The following is an 18,995-nucleotide window of genomic DNA, read 5'->3' on the forward strand; positions in this document are numbered from 1 at the left end:
AGAGAGAGAGAGAGTTAGGAAGCTAGACGGTATGAACTTCACATTCGTCCATGGTGCAGTCCAATAAAGCTAAATCTTACCATAACTGCAGGCGTACCGTTCGATCTTCAAGATACATAGTTTTCGACAGAAAATCAATACCAATTGTAGCCTGCTCAATGGAAATAAGAAGGAATTATTTTCCACTACAGCACAAATTGCATCTATAAACACAGTAAAATATAAAAACAACAGTTCAAGAGACAAAACACGAAACAGGGAGCAGATACAACAAGAAGAACAAACCATATCAAAGTCTTTTTGAAGAAAACATGTTACAGATCTAGCTTTTAGAGTGAAATAAAAGAACCGCCACACTAGGCTACAAAAATGCTACAAAATCACGATTCATGATGAGTAGCATTACCGGCTAATATCATCAAACACGGTAAACCTCAACTGCGAAACAGATGCAAGTAAAATTCTCGAGGACATTACACTACAATTGAGCATTTTTAAAGGCTTGTCATATGTAAGTCAAAAAAAACAAAGAGCTTCCAAATTCTTCGATCTTGGAAACATATGCACCATTCCATACAGCCTCCAAATGCAATAATCGCTTTGTTAGTGAAGTAAATGAAGATTTGGACACCGAAAATCAGGGTTTATGAATTGCTAAAATTTCTCTCAATTCTAGATGCCAACCTCACTACATTACCATTGCCATTTCGTCTGATCCGAAAACCGGAAATGCATACAACACATAATACCACCATCCTATCAATCCACTAAATCTCCCTAAAAAATCTGCTTGTTGAATCTTAACGCAAGATGAAAACGAAATTGATCTGAGAGAAAGTAGATCAGCATTGAAGTCCGAGAAATTGAGGTATACCTGATAGGTGTTGTCGAATTTATCATACATGAAGCGAGTGATGATACTGGTTTTGCCGACGGACTGATCGCCCAGAAAGACCAGCTTGTACTTTGCCAAAGCTGACACCGGCGCCATTGCTTCTGTCCCAGATCGATCACGCAATCAACCAGAAACAAAGAGAGAGAAATATGGGCTTTGCCTTTCCCAACATCGACGTTCAAGCAAACGAGGAAATAAAATTTTACTATTTTTGGACCCTCCTGCAGTCCTGCTTATTATAATTTTGTACCACCATATTTCCTCTTATCGGAGAGCGTGGACTTTTGCGCTATCATATTCATATGTGTTGGGTCATGATTTAGGCCTTATTTAAGTGTCGTTTGGCGTGTTTGGCAGGTAAACACTCTCTGTTATAACTGAGCTGATGAATGAGACTCCTTCATGAGCTCAGTTATAATTGTTACTCTTTGTTTTAACTGAGCATGAACTCATTATCGATATGTAGTGTGTTCATCTATTTCTAATTCAGAATCAAATTTGTTTGAACAAAATAGAAAAGGAATAGCCACAATCATCCCAAACAAGAAAATTAAGAAATGCTGCTTATAGTTTACAGCTTCTAATGATTGTGAACGAGCTCAATATATATATATATATATATGTTCACTAGTGTTTCATAAAAAATAAAAAAACAATCTTCAAACTATAAGACAAGATAATTATATGATTATAAACTACGAACTTCATTAGGGTGTAGGAAATTCCTTCATACTTTACCTTTATACAAAAAAAAAAAAAAAAAATTCTTTCATACTGTATATTCTTTTACGTACATATACTTTTGTGTAGAACATAATTAGTTGCATATATTACATTGATATAACCTCTGAGGATGATGATGAAACTATTTGGAGTACTTCGGTTGTGGAATCTATCTATTGTAGTTGTAGTAGAAAATTTTTGAAAAATCATGATTTTTTTGCTTATCTATAATATAGAAATTACAGAGATATTGTTAGGCTAATGTTTTGAAATGATCCCGATAGATAAAAGTTTCTTGGACAAGTTTTGGAACCCTCCAATATGCTTTAAACTGATGTTGTACCATTTGAACATGAAGATGCTAATGATCACCCTTAATCTAGTGAGGATGCAAATTTTCTAATTTGAAGTCCAAAACTAGCCGATATTCAAACTTATTGCTCCTGAATGTAAATGTTTACATACATTATAACTCATAGCCCCATTTCTTTGATAAGATTAAGGTTCTCTCAAAAATGAAAAAAACCCGACCACCGATGAAAACAATGCCTGGGTCATCAGGCTCAAGCTCAATGAGACCCATTTTGAGACCTGCCTCATTTTCCGGATTATTTCAACACCTTCAACTTCTTTTTCGTCATCGTCTCTTATCCCGTATGTTGCAAATTTATTAAGTTGATTCTTCCAAAACCTGCCCTGGCCTTGCCTTGGTTGATTAGATGGGCGACTTTCAGGGTGGCACTTAGCTCTATCAACCAGGTTATAATCAGGGTGGTTGTATGGTGCCTAGCGCTTAAGCGCCTCCTAGGCCGCTCTAGACATTGATTTATAGAATCTTGGATATGGTAAGAATTGATTCCACTACCTTTGTTTTCCTATTAACAAAAATCACATTAAGAGATGTACAAACTGCATCGTAATTGAAAAAAACTATAAAAATAAAACAAAACCACAAGACTTTTGAAATGAAACCCATTAATCTCAAATTCAAAAACTAAAATGCCATTCGAATGATAAAATGTGAAATCACCATTAATCTCGAATTCGAAAACCAAATACCGTAGGTGGTGAGGCGGCGGCAACGGCGGCCGTGCGAGTCGGTATTTGCTAGCCAACCGCAAAGTCACAAACCCAACAAATGGTGCTTGTTTAAGAATAAGTTGAAGATCAAGGGGCCAAAATATAAATAACCATCTACCCAATTTTGTTTCAAACAAAAAAAGAAGAGCTGACGTCTCTGCTCTGAGAGAGAGACGCAGGGTTTAAGCCACACAAGGTTTTTGCTTCTTCTCATCTTCAACCTCCCACACCAAAACGCCGCCGTTCAGCTGCTGGAAACTTTCACGGCCACCATCCAAGTAAGCTCTCCAATATCCCCCTTCTCTATCTATACACTAGGGTTTATCGTTTATTCAAATCACACTGCTAATGCTCCCCAGTTCATGAACCTTAAACCCAGAAATGACCTAAACCCCCAATCCCAAAATGCACCGCCGCCTCTCCATTTTCACCCACAAGATTCTCACTAATCCCAATTATACCCTCACCAAGCAAACCACCTCCTTCTTCCTCTCTTCCCAATTCAATCCGAGAACCAACAGATTAGGGCTACTGCGGGTTCTTTCATATGCGCCGTTGAATCGTCGCACCGCCGATCCCGAAGACCCGTCCAATTTGATCAAGGAGGATGGGGTTTCGATTCTCTCCCAAATGTGGATTGAGAATTTCAGAGAGCCTGATAGGATTGTGACCAATTTGACCTCCTACATTCGGAGATTCGAGCTCTGGGTGCTGGCTTATCAGAAGGTCTGCGCCGACGATATGGGGGCTTATATGCCCCGAAGCTCGATTCAGAGGTCGGCGCTGGAGGACTTGTTGGCACTTAGAAATGCTGTTCTTGATGGTAGGTTTAGGTGGGGAGCTAGGCTTGAGTTTTATATCAAGTCACCTAAGGATAAGACCGAGTACGAGTCTTTGTCTAAGAGGAAGATCAAGGCTATCTTGACCACCACGCAGCCGTCCCCGTTTCAGGATAAGTTGGTTCAGGAGGTGCTATTGATGGTGTTGGAGCCGATATATGAGTCTAGGTTCTCGCAGAAGTCGTTTGCGTTTAGACCCGGGAGAAATGCGCATACTGCGTTGAGGGTGATTAGGAGGAGTTTCGCAGGGTATTTGTGGTATATAAAGGGGGATTTGAGTACAGTGTTGGATGGGATGAAGGTGGGGTTGGTGATTAATGCTCTGATCAGGGATGTGAGGGATAAGAAGGTGGTTGATTTGATTAAAACAGCTTTGGTTACACCGGTGGTTACTAGTAATGATGATGGTGTAGTGAAGAAGAAAAAGTCGAGGAAGTATCAGAAGAAGAGGGTGCTGGCAGAGGATGAACCGAAGCCAGACCCTTATTGGTTGGAGACGTTTTTTGGGTTCGCGCCTGAGGAGGTAGAGAAGCTTCCTTCTTGGGGACATTGTGGGATACTCAGCCCCCTTTTGGCTAATATCTGTCTAGATGAATTGGACTGCTGGATGGAGGGAAAGATTAAGGAGTTTTATCATCCGTCAAAGAGTGATGTCATATGGAATAGCCCGGAAGGCGAGGCAGAACAGGGAAATACGTCTTGGCCTGAATTTGTTCCTACAAGTGGGCCAGATAAGACCAGAAAGATGGATTATATAAGATATGGGGGTCATATTTTGATTGGTGTTCGAGGACCTCGAGCAGATGCCGCCACATTGAGAAAACAGTTGATTGAGTTCTGTGATCAAAAGTATATGCTCAAGCTTGACAGTGAGAGCCTCCCTATAGAACACATTACTAAGGGTATATTGTTTCTTGATCATGTGTTGTGTCGCAGAGTTGTCTACCCAACTCTTCGTTACACTGCTACTGGTGGGAAAATCATTAGTGAGAAGGGTGTAGGCACTCTTTTGTCAGTTACTGCAAGCCTGAAACAGTGCATCAAGCAATTTAGGAAACTGAACTTTTTGAAAGGGGATAGGGATCCTGATCCACAGCCTTGTTTCAGAATGTTTCATGCCACTCAAGCTCATACTAATGCGCAAATGAACAAGTTTCTATCAACAATGGTTGAGTGGTATAGGTATGCAGATAATCGCAAAAAAGTTGTAAACTTTTGTGCTTACATTTTAAGGGGTTCACTTGCAAAGCTCTATGCAGCAAAGTACAAGCTCCGTTCACGTGCAAAGGTGTACAAGATTGGTGATAGGAATCTGAGTCGTCCTTTGAAGGAGAAGAAGGGGCAGTCACCCGAGTACCATAATTTGTTGAGGATGGGTCTTGTTGAGTCAATTGATGGGCTTCAGTATACCAGGATGTCTCTTGTACCTGAGACTGATTACACTCCTTTCCCAAGTAACTGGAGACCTGAACACGAGAATGCATTGCTTGAATATATAAGGCTTGATGATCCAAAAACTTTAGAGGAGCAACGCAGGTGTATCATGGATCAAGGTCTTGTTTCTCCACAGGATTACATCTCAATGCTTGTTTGGAACTACAAGAAAAGTGCTGTTCCGTTGGATCAGTTTACGTTCGTCAAAAGTGGCAGCAGTGACATTGAAAGCAATGAGCAATTGCTGCTTGATTCAAATCAGGATAACCTTGAAAACAGAACTATAGAAGAGGAGGAAAAGGGTGAACGGTTTTGTGTATCACAATTGTAAAAAATTTACTGGCATATTAACAAGCTGAAGTTATTCAGGGCAAGTTATAGAAATGTTAGTTGAAATGTTGTCTACAAGGCAGTACTTATTTGGTTAGCTATTCTTTTTCTTTCAATTTAGAGTTACCACAGGTTGCACATATTCTGTTTTTGTGGAGTAATTGTATTTCGAGCAAATTTGTTGTTATCTTTTGTTTCAATTTTCAATGATCCTGATGTGGGATGTAGATTTGACCTTTCCACCATGATATTATACTGTCACTTGTTCAGGCTTCAAGTCTTTCCCTGCTTCACAATCAACATATCAATATAATTAGCAATAATAGTGAAGTCTAAAAAGATGTACGTTTCCCTTCTCTGTTAGTCCTCTTTTTCAGAACATTTCCTTTCTATTCACTGTAGTTATCCAGAGAGAAAAAATAAGAAAAGAAGAAGCAATTATAGTGTTGCACTAGCAATAAATTACCATATTGGGTCGATCTAATAAATCTGGAAAATCAGGTTACCATATCAAATTTGTTTTTTGTTTTGTTTTTTCGATTAAGCATTTCAAATTAGTTTTAAGATATGGGAAAGGGTGGATGTTGAGGGACTTTTCCAATATACAGTTACGTTTTTTTGGGTCTCATCTGTTGTTTGGTAAACAAATATGTGCCGCCGCTAACTGGAAAGGCTTATTTGTGAGTTGTAGAACAGCTTAGAGGCAGAGACAAAGCTCAAGCCTTGAATCAGAAGATGATGAGGATGATGCGCAAAGGCAGCACAAAAAGAGGTATGCTTTCTTCTTCTTGTCTTCCCCCTACTCTCCACAATGTCATGGCATTGTTTCATCTCCACAATTTCATGGCCTTGTTCCATTCTCAACCCTCAAACCCTTCTACCAAATCAGCGAAGGTGTTCCATGAATTGCTTCACATGCGTCCTCTCCCTCCTGTCGCCTGCTTCAGCCAACTCTTGTCTCAACTCGCCAGATTGGAGCATTATGATTTAGTCATTCCTCTTTTTAAACAAATGGGTCTCATCGGAATCCCCCCTGATGCTTCTACCCTCGACATTCTCGCTAACTGCTACTGTCATCTGAATCGAGCCGAGTTGAGTTTCCCTGTTTTGGCACTCTTCTTTAAACTGGGTCTCCAACCACATTTCACCACCTTCACCGCTCTCATCCACGCCTTTCTTCTTCAAACAACCATACACCCCTTGAACTCATACCCCAAAGTCGATTTTCTTGACTCGGCCTTGAACATGTTCCATCAAATGCTTCACTCACGTCCTCTGCCTTCGGTTGTCCTTTTCAATCAAATATTGACTCGACTTGTCAAATTGAAGCATTACTCTGCTGTCATCCCTCTCTTTCGACAAATGCGTCTGCGTCGAATCGTTCCCAATGTCTATACTCTTAACATTCTGATGAATTGCTATTGCCATTTGAATGCAATGGGTTTCGGCTTGTCTATCTTTGCCCAATTCTTCAAATGGGGTCTTGAACCAATTGTCATTACCTTCAACACTCTCATCCACGGCTTTGTTCTCAACAATCAAGGTGATGAGGCTACACGCGTTTTCACCAAAATGCTGGAGGAAGGTGACTGTGAGCCCAATGTGGTTACATTCAGCACACTTATAAAGGGGTTTTGCAAGACGGGGGACTGCCGTGCAGCCATTCAGTTGCTTAGGAAGATGGAAGAAATAGGGTGCAAGCCTAACATAGTTTCCTACAGCACCGTCATCGACAGCCTTTGCAAGGAAGCATCAATTGATGAAGCATTGAAGCTCTTGTCAGAAATGAGCAGCAGGGGTATTACCCCTAATGTTGTCACTTACACCTCACTGATTGACGGACTTTGCAAGCTGGGTCATTGGGAAGAAGCTACAAGGTTGCTGGATCAAATGCTGAGTAAAAGTGTCTCCCCAAATGTCCTCACCTTCAGTGTCTTGGTTGATACACTTTGTAAGGCAGGGATGGTAGTAAAAGCCAAAAATGTGGTTGAAATGATGATGCAAAGACATATTGAGCCTGATACAGTTACATACAGTTCCCTTATGGATGGTTACTGCATGCGAGGAGAAATGGACCATGCAAGACAAGTTTTTGATCATATGATTAGCAAAGGCTCTATGGTTAACGTCCATAGTTGTAGCATATTGATTAACGGATATTGCAAGGTTAAAGAGGTTGATAAGGCTAACGAGATTTTCAAGGAAATGCGTCGTATGGAACTAGTTCCAGATACAATTACTTATACCACACTTATTGATGGTTTTTGCAAAGCTGGGAGAATTCAAGAAGCTGAAAAGCTATTCTCTGAGATGCAAGGCTGTGGCCGGCTTCCAAATGTTCAAACTTACGCTGTTTTACTTGATGGCCTGTGTAAGAATCAGCAACTTTCTACGGCAATAGAATTGCTTAAAGAGATGGAAGCCGACAAATTGGAAGTTAATATTGTAGTTTACTCTGTTGTTATTGACGGTTTGTGCAAAGCTGGAAAAATGGAATCTGCAAGAGATCTCTTCTGTGGTTTGTCATCAAAAGGCATTCAGCATGATGTGATTACATACAATATAATGATTCAGGGACTTTGTCATCATGGATTTTTAGCTGAAGCAGAAAAGTTGCTGAGGGAAATGGGAAGGAAAGGATGTTTTCCAGACGGTTTCACTTATAACACCATTATCCGAGGGTTGTTAAATAACAATCTGACATCATGGGCTGTGGAACTTATTCACGAAATGGTGGATTGGGGTTTCTCTGCAGATGCATCAACTTTGGAATTGATTGCCGGTTTATTGTCTAAGGATATAGTACATCCAGCATTGTTGCCGCTGATGAAAGATCCATGATAAAGTTGATTTGAACTCCATCAATCTCAGGTATGTCAATTTCTACACAGCTATAAAGTTTTTAGTTCCATTTCCTAATTTTTCTTTCACTTAATTTTATTCAGAGTTATATATTGGAACTTTGACTCTCTGTGAATGCAAGATTAGAATTTGCTCATTCCACTTGCTTAGATTATTACTGATCTTGGCCTTAGTATTTGCAACTACAGTTATGACTTATGAGCTTAGATTTCTTTCATTGGTTTTAAAATCTTGGCTGCCACTCTGCGGTTAAGTATATTCTCTTAATGGTTGTTTTTGTGCTTGTTTGTTTTTTGGGAATAGTGGGATATAAACCTCCTGAGGTCTTCAGAAAGATCAATTTTAGTGGGTCCCAACTCCCAAATGATTGAAAATTTAAATATTTTTGAATAGTGTTAGTATTTGTTGCATTGTTTGCCGTGTTCTCTGTTTTTTGAATCGGTGACTTGTGAATTGGTCGAATTTCTAATGCGAAATTAAGTGATGGGAATGGTATTGATACTGCAATGTAGTTATGCAGCTTTTCATGATTGGGCAGATTGTTGTCTGACTGGAGCATATGCACTTTCGACTAGTAAATTACTGCTTAATGGAAAATATAAAGTTTCAGCTGTAACGTTACAAATTCACAATCTTTTAAAAACATTTGAAGTTTACTTGGCGTGTAGATTTAGATTTGGGGTTTGAGGGCTGAAAGAGTAAGAGTTAGGGGGAGTAACTATGTGGTATATGAAAACAAATTAAGTAGAGGCAGTAGTGGAGAAACAGCACACTAGAGCTAGAACAGGCAAGTGGGAGCACTAGGTGATCCTAGCGACTATAAGTATAGAAGAAAATGCTGAATCTTACGGAAAATGATGTATTTATCAAGTTATATGTTTTTTTTTATTCATCAAGTTTCCATTGAAATAGGATCCAGAAAATGAAAATGAGGTATTCGACGATTTTATTCCCTGAATCAAACAAAATTATGTATAAAAAACAACAAATTTCAGTTTGCTGTCCTATGGTTACGTTTACCAAATCAGAAAAGTTACTTTATTATCACTAAATTTGGCAATTACTTCAGCCAACCCTTTTGTTCTCTTTACCTTTCCCTATGCTTTTAGGAAAATGTAATAATTCCCTGTGCAGCTTTTTGCTGGAACAATCCCCTAATAGTGTATGCCCTTACGTTCAGTCTGTTGTTTCTAAAGCTCCCTTTTCCGATGTACAAGAGTCACTTCTGCACAGTTTAATCTTGAGCAATCCATGTCTGTTTTTGTAACTCAAGCAATTCAAAAGATGAGGGATGCGGTTCATGACTTGTGTACACTATTCTTAGCTCTTGCAATGTCACAATTTGTTTCCTTTCGTTTTTTTTTTTTCCTTTTCTCAAAGAAAGGCTCTGAACAGTGATACAATGCAGAAGTCCTGCTGATGTTTTCAAGTGATTTGAACACAATCATGACTACTAGTTGGCAGTAATTGATTTTGGATATGTTGTGCTTTGAATCAATTTTCTCTTCATCCAAAAAACTGGTCGTTCATTGTCATTCTCGAATGTTTTTAGCAGCAAGGATTTGCATTATTTTGTTTTTTGACACCCTCCTTTCGGATTGTTCGTGGTATCCTAAAGGCTTCCTAGGCCCAAGGACTAATCTGCTGGGGCCCACCAGCCAACAGGGCATTGCAGCCCCTCCCCTGGACACATTATAATTCAGCAAATAACATTGAGCAACACCAGCGTTTGAACCCATGACGTGTTCCCGTGATGGGACCCAGTGCATCCACTGCATTATTTTTGTTGAACTATACATAAATCTTATTTTATGGGAAAAATTGTCGGATCTGATTTCGTTTTGTTATGCCTACTCACATGATTTAAGTCAAGTGTTTCTCTTGATTGAGCATTCTCAAACAATTTTACATGATTATTGGAATTTCTGATATCCAAAATATGTTGGTACTTAAAGCAAGGACTGGATGATGATTTCTCTGAGAAGTACAGAGCTGGGCTAATGGCAAAGCTATTGAAGAAAGACCTCTCCCCGGAATATGAAACCAAATGAATTTGGAATGTGATAACTCAAAAAAGTAGTGTATTACTGTATATGTCTATCCTCTCTGCCTGCTAGAATGCTTTGTCTAGACATTGATCCCGTGATCTTTCCAATTCTTGTGCTCTGACGCTTAATCGAATAAATGTTGATATGCAGGTACATGTTTGACTGTACAAAACAGGTAGCAGAACAACACAGAAGCATTCAGAAGAAGGATGTCATCAGCTGGTACAATACATATTTGCAACAATCATCTCCCAAGTGCTTTTCCAATGCTTGTGCTCTGACGCTTAATCGAATAAATGTTGATATGCAGGTACATGTTTGACTGTGCAAAACAGGTAGCAGAACAACACAGAAGCATTCAGAAGAAGGATGTCTTCAGCTGGTAACTATCATCTCCCAAGTGCTTTTCCAATGCTTCTGCTCTGACGCTTAATCGAATAAATGTTTATATATGCAGGTACATGTTTGACTGTGCAAAACAGGTAGCAGAACAACACAGAAGCATTCAGAAGAAAGTTGTCATCAGCTGGTAACAATACATATTTGCAACAATCATCTCCCTAGTGTCGGAGTCTCAGAGATATGCAATTCATGTCTGGGGTTGCAATACGGACTTGAAAGAGGCTGAAGCAAAGCCGGAGTCTGTAGAAGTCACTAAACACCTTGCAGCCTTTAAGATGTCGTCTGAGTTCTATCATAGCAGTTGTTAGAAAAAAAAAAAAAAAACAGACGGGTGAATATTTGATGGGAATTGGACTGTTAAATACATTTTTAGTCTTAGTGTCTCATGGTGTACCAGGTTGTATGTGGATTTATTATAATCCACCAGGAAGGTGAAAGTGAAAATCAAAATCATTTCCCGTTATAGCGAGCTTATATTGATTCGAAATCTTGCTGGCTTCTTTTTTTGTTTATCTTTGTGTTCAGGTCAATCTCATTGATCTGATATGAGGTTCAAAACTGACCTCAAATATCATAAGTTTTCCTCCGGAATTCGCACGTAGGGTTTGGATTTAGTGATTGTGATGCATGATGCATCTCCATATAATCTGACGAGGGCTATATTTTGAATAGGATAACGACTTCCCAAACTAAAACAATCATCCTTCGAAGCTTACTCATCACATTTACCTGCTCAGCTTACTTATGTTCTCATGAGTCATGACTTCTCACATACATAATATGGGGTACCTGCTAGTTCAATCTAAAAAAAACGAAGGCACAATGTGTCTGTGAATAAGAGCAAGGCAATAATCCCTCCTCTCTTTCATTTCTTAAAAAGATCTCTTCATCTTTGTACTACATTTTCAGTCTCCGAGTGTGTAGGCAAATTCAGTAAACTCAGCAGAGAAATGCTGCTGCGGCACTAGTCTAACTCAGGAGCAAAGCACATTTCATTGAGCTGCCCTTTACCTTTTTTTTTTTTTTTACAAATAAAATGTCTATTATTGCAAAAGTGTTCATTTACAAATGACAGCCTATCTATAATATTGTGACCTGTGCAAGTCATTCAGCTATGACGAGAAAACTCGTAATTAACAACTCCAGGTTCTAAAATCTGAATTGATCATGATCTACTGCACTTTGTGTTGCACAAGGCCTACCATGATTTCGTCATGTCAAGTTCTTCAAATTTTTCATCATAGAAGAACTGGTGTTCAACGGCCTATCAGTTTGAGATGAGTTGATAAGTTGCAGCAAGAAACACTGGTTTAACAAGACAGAAGGTTAGAAACATGAGCACCCAAACCATAAGACTACACAATAAGAATTCGTAAGAGTCCAGTACATTGTTACACATCATACCGATCATCTAATAAGCAAGACGCAGATGCGTAGACGAATTCCATACCTCCCATTGTTCTAGGGCAAAAGCCTCAGGCTCCTCTGAGCTTGGGAGCCTCACTGTGACATTCGAAGGCATTGGTTCTCTTGGCAAAACTACACTGCAGTCTGCATCGTCATCAAACATCTACAGTTATAACCTGAGAACTAACTAACTTTCTCTCACATTATCTTTAGTCATTGTAACAACTAACAAACAAATAGCAGAGATGGAAACAAGATCCAACACTTTCACCCATAGACCAGAAGCTTCTTGAGATTAGTCTGAAATGTCGGATCCAATGCATACAGCAACTCGATGCTTGGAGGCCCCATCCGGCAGCACCCACTCCTCCATTGACTTGGGAGTTGACCGGAAACTCCACGCACAGCATTTGCAGTACGTATTTCTTAGCCAATGGCGAATAAGTACTGCCATGATGCCATATAATTGTGCAACATTTTTCTCCTATTTTATTCTCTTATTTCAAAGAGAGAAGCACAGCTATGGCTGTGTATCGCTTCTTCAAATTCTGAAGCTTTGATCAAGAGAAATGCAGAAGTAAATTTTTCATAAGACACACTTTGAAACATACTATATAGTAAATTTTTTAATCTAGCAACCAGCAAGGACGTTGAAATGGATCGAATTATCTTTCATAGATTAAAAAGGGATCCAGTTACAGTTCACATTTTGAAGGCTTTCTTCCCCGTCAAAAATTATGGAAACCCAGATGTTAGTTGATGTGAAAGGATTCTGCAGGCTATTCAGCTAACTTTGGTGTTGGTATTCATATTATTGTATAACTAGATCTCTGTCTCTGACTATGCGGAAGTTCCAAGTATGTCTTCAGACGTTGCTTTGGATTCAACAAGTGGTGAGGCTGGCTTTGGTACAGGGGGAGGCTTAGGTGGCCTGTTTGGGCGAACTTTATCAGCTATGTCTGGAGGTTTATCAAACTGCAACATTGAAGGAAGTTAAGTTCGGGCTTATGAACTTTCAGATAAATAATCCTAGACAGGAATGTGTTAAATGGAACAACAACAACTGATGAAGTGCAGACTAACCTTGTACCCACAGCCAGATACGCAAGCGTGAAAACACTCCTGCAAGTAAGATTGGATCGGCAACTACTCAATCTGAAAACTGCACATAATCATAGCTGTGAGCCTGTGAGAGCGCTCAACCTTTCCTACTTTTCAAGGTTTTAGAAAATAGTACAGATTCTTATGGTTATGACTATACAAATGTGAGAGCTTAACCTTTCCTACTTTTCACCTTATATATATATACAACTATGGAACTGCCAGGTTTTGTCAAATAACAGCAAAGTTACTTAAAATTAAAACACATTATGTTGAAAACTAACAACAGATAAATAGTGAATCCTGAGATTAATTTGGATCAAATCATACATCACTATATATATGCTAGACCTTTAAGACTTAAGAGGCTTATACTCTTGCACAATCTATCAAATGGATGACTCCCCAGGCACAATGTCAAACAGGGAATTATTGCACATGAACATAGGTTCATACTTATACATTTGCCGTCATTATCCTGTAATTGTTTCACTGTTCATCCCTATGTTTTCCTCCATGAATATGTGTGTTCGAATTCCTACCCAGCAGCAGTACTTGTTCATACCAAAAAAACATGTATATTATTGAGAGATTAAGGAAGCAGTAAAGGAAAAAAAAATACCTCTGAGTACCTTTCAACTCCAGGAGAACGGTCAATGCAAGCACTCCATTGTTGATCCTTCAAGACAGGATCCTTGTAACATATCTCAGTGCACTCCTCCAAGCCTATACATCGACTCCACTAAATCACTTCTAAGCTTGTGACTTATTTAGACATTTACTTCAATAACAATATAATAACTCTATACGACTATACCCAATTATCTAATCATGTATGAAGATTTACTGCTTGTTTGGTGTATAAGAGCTAACAGATTACAGCTTTGGGTCATGTAGCCAAATGGTTCTTAAGCATGATTACAAAGAATAAAAAGAATGTATATGTAAACAAAACCAAAGCAACTTGATAAATATCTGAAACAACAAATATGATACATTGTTCCCAAGTCTCTCCATCAGCGTCGCACCCTTTCTTGCAGAACACTCGCCCTACGAGAAAACACCCCCATGTTACTATGATCATCCAAAGTAATATATAAAGATTTCCAAACACCAATAGATTATAGACACAAGGATCATCCAAGAGCAGGATTCAACAAAACAAGAGCTGGAATAGTATAGATTCGATGAAAGTATTCATTTCAATTTTCAAATTAAGACCACAAAAGCGCGCTTAGATGAAATGAAAAACAATCAGTATTTTTTGGGCCACAAATACAGAAGCCGCCGGAGCTAAAAAGCAAGTAGAAGAAACAAGAATCTGATCAAATTAGAGATGGGTGTGGAGAGATTTACATGGAATCTGCATAAGAGTAGAGTACTTGTGCGTGCATTCGTGATTGCAGGGAGGACCCCATTGATGCCCCCGTATCATTCTCTCTGTCTCTTCCTAAAGTTCCTATCTCCAACTCCCCCGGGGGTTCATTGAGTTGAGGGCAACTCTAACTTCACCGGCGGCTGAAACTTGCTCTCCTTTCATCATCTCTTACAGCTCCACGTGTCTCAACCCCATTTGGCTGTCATATCCATAGACCTACCTGACGGCAATGCGAAAATCATAAAACAATTAAAACGCCTCCTATTGGTCCAGAGAGACAGTGAGAGAGTTCATCGGAAAACATGGAGGCGCTGCAATGGAGGCTCTTTCCGCTGCCCACACTACTCCTCTCTTTCTTAGTCTTCTTCTTCTTCCAATACTCATCCACGGTCTGATATACATTTTTCTTTTTAATTTTGTTTTTTTGGTTGCTATATTTATTCTTTCTTTTTAATTTTGTATTTTTTTTTTGGTTGAGAATATGAATATCTCATTGAAGTTTATGTAATCCGAAAAATGATTCTGAGACTAGATTTTGATATTGTTTTTCTCTTCAAGTCACTGAAATAATGAGTAGTTTAGTGTGGTGAAGTATTAGCCAATTGTGTGGATGTGCTGCTGAAGTGCTGATCATGTTTGTTATATATGCAGCAACGTCGTCTTCATAAATATTGATTGACAAAAGAAGCAATAGGACTAACATTTATGGCCCAGTTGGGAGAATCCGATAAAATTGGAACAATACAGCGACAATGTTGGTTTGGCACGCACACAAAAATCGAGCATGAATGCTGTATTGCATGTCATTTATGTTACCATGTGTTTGTACTTGAAATACCTGGGGCACACTTGAAATAAATGGAATGACCAACCTGATAATTATGATGATGCTGATCTGTTCTGGATGGCTACTTTGCATGTCATATAGAGTTGAATGTGTTTGTTGTTCTTATGCTTTTATTTGACAGCCAAATCAGAAGCAATGCAGCCTGCTTCCTTACCAACATCATTGGATAGCAAGCAAGCGCATTGTGACACCTCAAGGGGTTATTTCTGGACTAGGTAGATTTAGAATGTCTGTCTACTTAATAAGGGTGAAGAAGTACGCAACTATTCACTTTCTTTAAGGAGGTATTGGCTACTTTTTCAGTGTTTATAGTCGATATGATAGTTTCTGTGAAATGTGTGATGAGCAGTTGAGGTGAAGGAGGGGAAGATTGCCTCCATCGTTAAAGAAGAGGATAAGGATGGGAAATCCAAGTTAGAGAATGTAATTGATTATGGAGAGTCTGTTGTCATGCCTGGCTTGATTGATGTGTAAGACATTCTCCATATAGCCTATGTGTACATAGCTTCTGAGGTTTATCGATATTCTAGTAACTTAAATTTAACTTTCGTTACAAGGATGCAAAAAGTTGAAAACTTTGCATACATGAATATACTAGAATGCCAGTTCTGGATCTAAATGCTAATGATCAATACAGGCATGCACATCTTGGTGATCCTGGACGAAGTGAGTGGGAAGGATTTCCATCAGGGACTAAAGCTGCTGCTGCCAGCGCGATATGTCTTTAATGTTTACTTTTGATTTTAAGTTCAGTGAACAAGTATATAATTTGGCATCATTTTTTTTATATACAGGTGGTATCACAACGTTGGTTGACATGCCTCTAAATAGCTTTCCTTCCACTGTTTCTAAAGAGACTTTGGAGCTCAAGCTTAAGGCTGCTGAGAGCAGAATTTATGTTGATGTTGGTATGTTTTTGAAAACTATATGTTAGGATAGATTTCCTCAAGTATTTTGAGAATTACTAAGCCTACAATTTGAATAGGTTTCTGGGGAGGCCTTGTTCCTGAAAATGAATTCAATAAATCTGCTCTTGAGGATCTTTTAAATGCCGGTGCTCTTGGTTTGAAGGTAACTATCGTTCAAGAACTGTTGCATGACTTAATAGAACAGTGATAACACGCCCTGAACAGAAGGCATATTAATGACTTGGTTCAATTTATTTTGTATGTTATCATATCCTCATCTGATGAATTTCTTGATGTCTGTTTTTGTAGTCTTTCATGTGCCCATCAGGGATCAATGACTTTCCTATGACAAATAGCAGTCATATTAAGGTTTGTTAAATTGTATTTAGTTCTCCTTCTATCATATAAAATATGGGATTCACCTTGCACTCTAAATGAAAAACATAGAATGGCTTATTTGTTGATACCATTGCCGCATACTAAGAAAATATTCTTTTAATTCAATCAGCATATCCATCGGAATAGCTGAAGTTCTTCTCCTAGTGCTGATGTGTTTTCAAATATCCGCATATCGCTTTTAATCATTTTTTCCTTAGGAGGGTCTGTCTGTACTGGCAAAATACCAAAGGCCTTTACTTGTACATGCAGAGAAAGTACCTGATCCTGAAACTAACTTGGGCATCGAAGATATTAGTATTGATGCTCGTTCTTATTCGACATATCTCAAAACCAGGCCACCTTCATGGTAATATCTAATATTGTTCAAGAAGATGGTTTGATTCAAAGATTATGAACTTATGTGTAATAACACTTTCCTCTATTTCCAAACCAGGGAAGAGGCAGCTATAAAGGACCTAGTTACCTTGACAAAGGACACAAGGATTGGTGCTCCTGCAGAAGGAGGTGCCAACTTTCCGAAAGAAATTGGTCTTTGTTAATAGTTAGCTGCTGTGTTTTTTACAATCATGCAGGAAGCAAAAAGAGGAGGTGACAGTTTGACTGTTGAGACGTGCCCCCACTACTTAGCTTTCTCAGCAGAAGACATTCGTGATGGTGATACTCGTTTTAAGTGTTCTCCATCCATCTGTGATGCTGTCAATAAGGAAAAACTGTGGGCAGCTTTAGTGGTATGTAAATATGTACTTATTTTAAGTTTAATTACATGTATTCCCTGTATGTATATGACAGGATCCCCAATATCATCAATGGTCCTACTTCTTCTCATTGTTGTTTCAGGAAGGGGATCTTTACATGACAACGCCAGATCTTAAGCATCTGGATGATGGTGACTTTTTAAAGGCTTGGGGTGGCATCTCGTGTTTGCAGGTTTATGTATATTGCTCTAGAAACCTGACTGCTAATTAATGTGAAATTGATAGGTTCTTTAGTACTGTTAATGAAGAAGTCACGTTGCTTCAATGAAAAAGAACTCTTACTTCAGTTGGTTTTTCATATTTTCTTATGTGGGAACTTGCAGTTTGTTCTTCCTGTGACATGGTCGTATGGCCAGAAATATGGTGTGACTTTAGAACAAATGGCTCTATGGTGGAGTGAAAAGCCAGCCAAGCTTGCTGGACAAAAACTAAAGGTGTTACCCTTATCATCTGTTGATTCAGTACTGTAGTTAAATGGGAACCTTAACTAGTGTTGCATTCCCAAATCAGTAAAATGCAGGTGTGACTATAAATCACATGCTGATTCAAGTCACATGAAATGAGTTTCTACCTTGCAAGGGGCAATTGCAATTGGAAACTATGCAGATATCGTAGTATGGAATCCAGAAGTTGATTTTGACCTTGATGATAGCCATCCTGTATATAACTATATATTAAGCATCCGGTATGGATGCCTTCCCTCTAGTTTTTATTTCTCGTATATCATGAGTCCACTAGTCTCAAGCATGATTTGATTCTTCTGTTTACGACATTCTTGAGTATCTTTATCATTTAATTCTGATCAACAATCATACGCACCATAAACTTGGTCGACAATCTTCAAGTTGAGCTTTTACTGCATTTGTTGTCTGGGGTCAAAAATCATACCATACACTTTCCTTCCTGTGTTACAGGGTATTTCAGCCTACATGGGAACAAAGTTATCGGGAAAAGTCTCAGCTACTTTTGTTGGAGGAAACCTCTTCAAAGAAGGGAATCATGCTCCTGCAGCCTGTGGTGTTCCGATTCTGGCGAAAGAATAACTCTAATGTGATTACCAAGTAAAACTCGCGACTTGAATGCTTTTCTTTTTTTTTTTTTTTTTTTTTCCATTTTTCAATTTGTTTCTTCCCAGACATTGATTCTATCTCACGGTTCTCACATATTCAAGTTTCTGATCAAGGTGGCTCACTTTCAGCAATTCTTGGCACTACTGGTCTCATTGTTTCATCCTTTTCAGCTCTACTGCATTCTGATATATTACCTGTTCATACAAGATAGCTCTGAATAATCTTACAATAATGAGAATCAATTCCCAGCTTGATTCCTATCAGAATCACCTTTCCGCTATCACCAATAGTACTGTATGATAGTGTATGTGTCACTGTTAAACAATGGTTTGATGCCATCTCCAGGATATGTAAATTGTGCTTTCCCAAATATGTAATCGACAGTGATGTAAAATTTGATCTATAATCCATTTGCAATTGCTGGTGAACTACAATATATGGTTGGCAAACGAAGAACTTATGTGCTAAATGATCAAAACTATAAACATCGAACCAAATATGGTTTAGCATAGTTTTC

General features: G+C 38.7%; 4 protein-coding genes and 1 pseudogene across 4 annotated transcripts in view; 3 read left to right on the forward strand and 2 right to left on the reverse strand.

Annotated features, from left to right (window-relative positions):
• The window catches only part of LOC101297934 (ras-related protein RABH1b-like), a 4,975-nt gene extending 3,809 nt beyond the window's left edge, over window positions 1–1,166 (reverse strand). Inside the window, 2 exon segments of the mRNA XM_004300239.1 lie at window positions 38–151; window positions 875–1,166. Of these exon segments, the coding sequence (XP_004300287.1) occupies window positions 38–151; window positions 875–991 (231 nt within the window). The 5' untranslated portion in view covers window positions 992–1,166.
• A 1,700-nt stretch (window positions 1,167–2,866) lies between these two features.
• LOC101298224 (uncharacterized mitochondrial protein ymf11-like) lies at window positions 2,867–5,669 on the forward strand. Its single transcript, XM_004300240.1, has one exon. The coding sequence runs from the start codon at window positions 3,104–3,106 to the stop codon at window positions 5,300–5,302; it is 2,199 nt and encodes a 732-aa protein (XP_004300288.1). The 5' UTR covers window positions 2,867–3,103; the 3' UTR covers window positions 5,303–5,669.
• A 367-nt stretch (window positions 5,670–6,036) lies between these two features.
• Window positions 6,037–8,142, forward strand: LOC101291155 (pentatricopeptide repeat-containing protein At1g63080, mitochondrial-like). The gene has a single exon (XM_004301663.1). It carries the CDS (start codon window positions 6,037–6,039, stop codon window positions 8,140–8,142), a length of 2,106 nt encoding a protein of 701 aa, XP_004301711.1.
• A 4,535-nt stretch (window positions 8,143–12,677) lies between these two features.
• Window positions 12,678–14,556, reverse strand: LOC101291441. The gene is made up of 5 exons (XM_004301664.1): window positions 14,478–14,556; window positions 14,118–14,171; window positions 13,744–13,847; window positions 13,104–13,142; window positions 12,678–12,995 (listed from the first exon to the last, which is right to left on the reverse strand). Exons 1-5 carry the CDS (start codon window positions 14,554–14,556, stop codon window positions 12,861–12,863), a joined length of 411 nt encoding a protein of 136 aa, XP_004301712.1. The 3' UTR covers window positions 12,678–12,860.
• A 245-nt stretch (window positions 14,557–14,801) lies between these two features.
• Window positions 14,802–18,451, forward strand: LOC101291733 (annotated as a pseudogene).
• The last annotated feature ends 544 nt before the right edge of the window (window positions 18,452–18,995 follow it).

The sequence above is a fragment of the Fragaria vesca genome, linkage group LG5, assembly GCF_000184155.1.
Source record: "Fragaria vesca subsp. vesca linkage group LG5, FraVesHawaii_1.0, whole genome shotgun sequence".
Taxonomy (NCBI): domain Eukaryota; kingdom Viridiplantae; phylum Streptophyta; class Magnoliopsida; order Rosales; family Rosaceae; genus Fragaria; species Fragaria vesca.

Coding starts and splice junctions, on each gene's coding strand:
- LOC101291155 (XM_004301663.1), top strand. CDS start 6,037: ATGATGAGGATGATGCGCAAAGGCAGCACAAAAAGAGGTATGCTTTCT.
- LOC101298224 (XM_004300240.1), top strand. CDS start 3,104: ATGCACCGCCGCCTCTCCATTTTCACCCACAAGATTCTCACTAATCCC.
- LOC101291441 (XM_004301664.1), bottom strand. CDS start 14,556: ATGATACGGGGGCATCAATGGGGTCCTCCCTGCAATCACGAATGCACG. Junction 13,848..14,117: donor TGGAGAGACTTGGGAACAAT/GTATCATATTTG, acceptor GTCGATGTATAG/GCTTGGAGGAGTGCACTGAG. Junction 13,143..13,743: donor GAGTTGAAAGGTACTCAGAG/GTATTTTTTTTT, acceptor TCTTACTTGCAG/GAGTGTTTTCACGCTTGCGT.